The sequence below is a fragment of the Ornithodoros turicata genome, unplaced genomic scaffold (assembly GCF_037126465.1).
Source record: "Ornithodoros turicata isolate Travis unplaced genomic scaffold, ASM3712646v1 Chromosome17, whole genome shotgun sequence".
NCBI lineage: Eukaryota > Metazoa > Arthropoda > Arachnida > Ixodida > Argasidae > Ornithodoros > Ornithodoros turicata.
The window spans coordinates 2606960-2611141 of record NW_026999326.1 but is presented as its reverse complement, the minus strand read 5'-3'; the positions used below and the strand labels follow the sequence as shown (position 1 = coordinate 2611141).

Here is a 4182-nt window from a genome sequence, read left to right as displayed (position 1 = left end):
GACCTTGGGGAACCGGACGACACCCCCGCGAGCATTTACAGCCACGGCCCCACAGCCCTTTACACTGTGGAGGAGGAATGGTTCCTATGCCCTCTGTGAGGACGCCGGACCTTGGGGAACCGGACGACACCCCCGCGAGCATTTACAGCCACGGCCCCACAGCCCTTTATACTGTGGGGGAGGAATGGTTCCTATGCCCTCTGTGAGGACGCCGGACCTTGGGGAACCGGACGACACCCCCGCGAGCATTTACAGCCACGGCCCCACAGCCCTCTACACTGTGGGGAGGGATCGATGGATACGCCCTCCGTGAGGGTCCCGACCCCTGGATCTACACAAGGATCAGATGACTCACCATGCTCTCAAGACATGAAGCAACCCGAATGGCAGGGGAAGGAGCTCACCGTATTCCTCCCTATCCCTGACTACTACAAATGTACTGAAGAGGACTGCCGCCACTGTTTTCGGTCGGCTGCCTGGACGTCACAGCGCGCATCCCTCACGCGACACTTGGACCAGGAGCATAACATCCGCATAGACGTGATCAAGTATGAATGCAGCTTATGTGAAGCGAAGCTCGGATCCCGCCCGTCCAACCACCGGTGCAGTGGGCAGAAGGTAGTCAGCAGCCAGACCGCCGCTTTTAAGAACAAGTGTAGCCGATGCAGCCTGACATTCCCAACAAAGAAGGGGCGGACCAACCACGAAGCCACCCACCGAAGACAGGATGCCAGGGACAGGCGGACTGCTGGCTCCAGAGAGCTTGAAGACGGACCCACCGCGGAACATTCAGAAGGGACGAGTGTTCTCCACATCAACTCTGTCCCCTTCGAACCACCAGGATACGAAACATTGGTGATCGATGCCTACCCCATGGCCCCCTCAAGCCCCACGGATGGTGAAGAAACAACGTCAAGTTCACCTGCGCCGCACATTGGGCAAGAACAACATGAACACGAGGAACAAGGAGACCAAGCCGGTGTAACTCCTGCGGAAACCGGCGTGGAGAAGGGTGTCATCACACCGCATCACCTGAGAGAAATAGGCTCTGAGCATGGCAGCTCAGATGCCATGCCCTACAATCAATGTGGCTCGCAGAAAGACAGGAGCGAAGGCACCGCCACACCTGACACGCCTATTGTGAGGGAGAGTGACAGGCTGCATGGAGAGGACCGGATTACAAGCCCAGCAAGAGATCCTTTCCCGTTAGCCGGCCATCTCCGCGAGATCCAATAGCTCTCTCAAAGGCCAAACGACGATGAGACCTGGGAAGCCTTCGAGGAAATCCTGCGCAGGGCTACAGAGACCGTAGCCAGCCACGCGCGATTACCTGAGGCCGGGACACGGACACAGCGGACCATCAATCCTGCTAACCCGAAAGAGATACAAGCACTCTACGGCAGAAATCGAAGACAAGCGGTACGGCTTATCACTCAAGGGAAGCCCCAGCACTGCGAGATACGAGTGGACGACGTAGAACGGCACTTCAAGGAGACATGGCAGGAGAAGGAAGGCAATACGGAGCTCCTCCCTGAAAGGCCACGGGCATCAGAAGAGGTCCAACTACACCAATTCTCGCCTGAAGAGGTCCTGAGGCGACTAAGAAGATGCGAAAATACAGCACCCGGCGACGACCGCCTCACATATCAACACTGGAAGTCCACAGACCCGGAATGCCGATTCTTGGCGGCAGCTTTCAACATCTGCCTTAGATTCTCAAGGGTACCGCAAGACTGGAAGAAATCTCGCGTCATCCTTATTCACAAGAAAGGAAGTCGCACCGAAATCACCAATTGGCGTCCCATATCGCTCATCCGAACCATAGCAAAACTCTTCACCGGGTGCCTTGCCTCCCGAGTGCTGCAATGGGGCATGGACAACGAGGTTCTCTCACCATGTCAAAAGGGGTTCCTCCCTTACGATGGAGTCCTCGAACACAATTTCGTCCTCCAAGAGCGCCTGGATAGAGCGAGAACGGAAAAGGGGGACCTATACGTGGGGTTCCTTGACTTCTCCAACGCCGTTGGATCGATTCCTCACCAGATACTAACCGAAGCAGCACGCTGCGCAGGCGCGGGAGAAAGGTTCTGCGGCATCCTCAACAATCTATATTGCGACAATGAGACCACCATCGCCTGCAACGACCAAACGACCGAGCCCATCCCGGTACAGTCAGGCATACGGCAAGGTTGCCCCATCAGCGGCATATTATTCAACATCGTGATCGATGTCATCATCCGGCGCATCCAGGGAGACAGCAAGGACCACAATATCCTTGCATATGCCGATGATCTCACCCCCCTCGCCCCCACACCGGAGGACCTGCAGGCAAGATTAGAGACAATCAACAGTATGGCCAGTGAACTTGGACTCACGTTGAACCCAGCAAAGTGCCGTACGCTGCACATGACGGGAAAGACGCCTGTCAAGACCCACACTGTTTGTGGTAAATGGAACCACTATCCCTGTAATCGACGAAGCAGAGGCCTTCAAGTACCTTGGACGCCCCGTTAGCTTCAACCTGTTCCCGGATACTGCGACTGTCTCCGATGCCATTGAGCTTGGCAAAACACTCCTGGAGTCGATGCTGGCCCCGTGGCAAAGGATCGACGCTATCAAGACGTTTCTGTACCCTGGCCTAAACTTCGCCATGAGAATGAGATACATTCAGAAAACAGAGTGGAAGCGCCTAGACGACACCCTTCGACCACTTATTAAGAAGACACTATACCTGCCAAAAAGTGCTACATCAGGCTACATCTATGGGAGCCCGCAAACTGGCGCATGCGGAGTGCCTCACGCTGCCGAGCTAAGCGACATATGCCGCATTGATACGGCCTACAAACTACTAACATCCCCGGACCAGACTGTTGCCGACCTAGCCAGCGCAGCCCTGACGACCGCAGCCGTGAAACGCTCCCGGAACGAGGACGTTGCGCCCGACCTCGCAGCGTACCTATCGGGTGAGGGAGAAGTCTTTGAAGGGCCATCCCGGGGGATAAAGAACATATGGACAGAGGCAAGGAAGGCATCAAAGAGAAATTCCATCACTTGGGAGTTCCGACCCGAAGGCCCAGAGCTTACGACAGGCGACACAACCATCAACGCCATGCAAAGAAACAAAGTTGTGTCAACACTTCCTAAGCTAACCGCCACAAGGGACGACCATCTGCAATCCCTTCCCAATCAAGGGAAGGTGCTGGAATGCGTGGCGCTTGACCGCTCCAGCACGCACTTTATGAGAACTGGAATGTTCACACGCTTCGCAGACTGGAGGTTCATCCACCGGGCCCGTTTGAACCTGTTGCCGTTAAACGCAGCAAGACCATGGGAGCAAGGAGACAAGCGATGCAGGAGGTGCGGCGCCGAACTAGAGACCCTACCCCACGTGGCGAACCACTGCATGCGCTACTCTGCACTCTACACGGCCCGCCACAACAAGGTCGTTAGGCGGATCAGGCAAGCAGCAGAGGCACGATACACTGTGATCTCGGAGAACCAGGCGATAGGGGACACTGGACTGAGGCCGGACCTTGTTGTCGCACGAGGAGAAGAAGCGATTGTATACGACGCCACAGTTGTGTTTGACAATCGACGGGAAGCCTTCCGCAACGCAAGGGCCGAGAAAGAACAAAAATACAGCGTCGTACGGGATCACCTGCGACAAAGGTTTCAGCGGATGAGAGTCGAGGCAGTAGTGATCGGAAGCCTGGGCAGTTGGGATCCCAAAAATGACAGGGCCCTAGCACCGATCTGCTCCAAATCTTACCTTCGACTCATGAAGAAACTCTGCGTCAGCGAGGTGATTGCAGCCACAAGGGACGTTTACTACAGCCACGTCACGGGCACCGCACCACGCGAAACCAACTCATAATGTTTATAGCGCTGACACCATACTCAACTCATGCACTTACTTGTATATAGGCGACTAACCCGACATGTATCTTTGTATATAGACTATTAACCCGACATGTACCTTGTGTGATCATATTCTTCTTAGCAATGTAATTAACGCAGCCAATAAACAAATTCTGTTCTTATCAGCTTAATATCTGATACGAGCCCTATTTGGACTCACGATATTAATCTTATTTTTGGCCCGAGACAGTGTGTCTGAAGCTCGCCTCGGCACTGTCAAGGGTTGCCGTGGTATTGCATACCTCCAGGTGTAGCCCACCCGTC

General features: G+C 54.8%; 1 protein-coding gene and 1 non-coding gene across 2 annotated transcripts; both read left to right on the top strand.

Moving 5' to 3' along the window:
* The first annotated feature begins 294 nt into the window (after nucleotides 1-294).
* Nucleotides 295-3874, top strand: LOC135372764 (uncharacterized). Its single transcript, XM_064606234.1, has 3 exons — nucleotides 295-1205; nucleotides 1248-2395; nucleotides 2481-3874. The coding sequence occupies exons 1-3, from the start codon at nucleotides 295-297 to the stop codon at nucleotides 3872-3874; spliced, it is 3453 nt and encodes a 1150-aa protein (XP_064462304.1).
* Nucleotides 3875-3989: 115 nt separating this feature from the next.
* LOC135372915 (U2 spliceosomal RNA) lies at nucleotides 3990-4182 on the top strand. Its single transcript, XR_010416170.1, has one exon. It is a non-coding gene; the product is annotated as a U2 spliceosomal RNA (small nuclear RNA).

What these genes read in the sequence shown, in the direction of transcription:
- LOC135372764 (XM_064606234.1), top strand. Translation starts at nt 295, where the DNA reads ATGGATACGCCCTCCGTGAGGGTCCCGACCCCTGGATCTACACAAGGA. An exon ending in CCAGCAAGAGATCCTTTCCC is followed by an intron (nt 1,206 to 1,247) that starts GTTAGCCGGCCA and finishes GCTCTCTCAAAG; the next exon opens with GCCAAACGACGATGAGACCT. An exon ending in GTTGAACCCAGCAAAGTGCC is followed by an intron (nt 2,396 to 2,480) that starts GTACGCTGCACA and finishes TAATCGACGAAG; the next exon opens with CAGAGGCCTTCAAGTACCTT.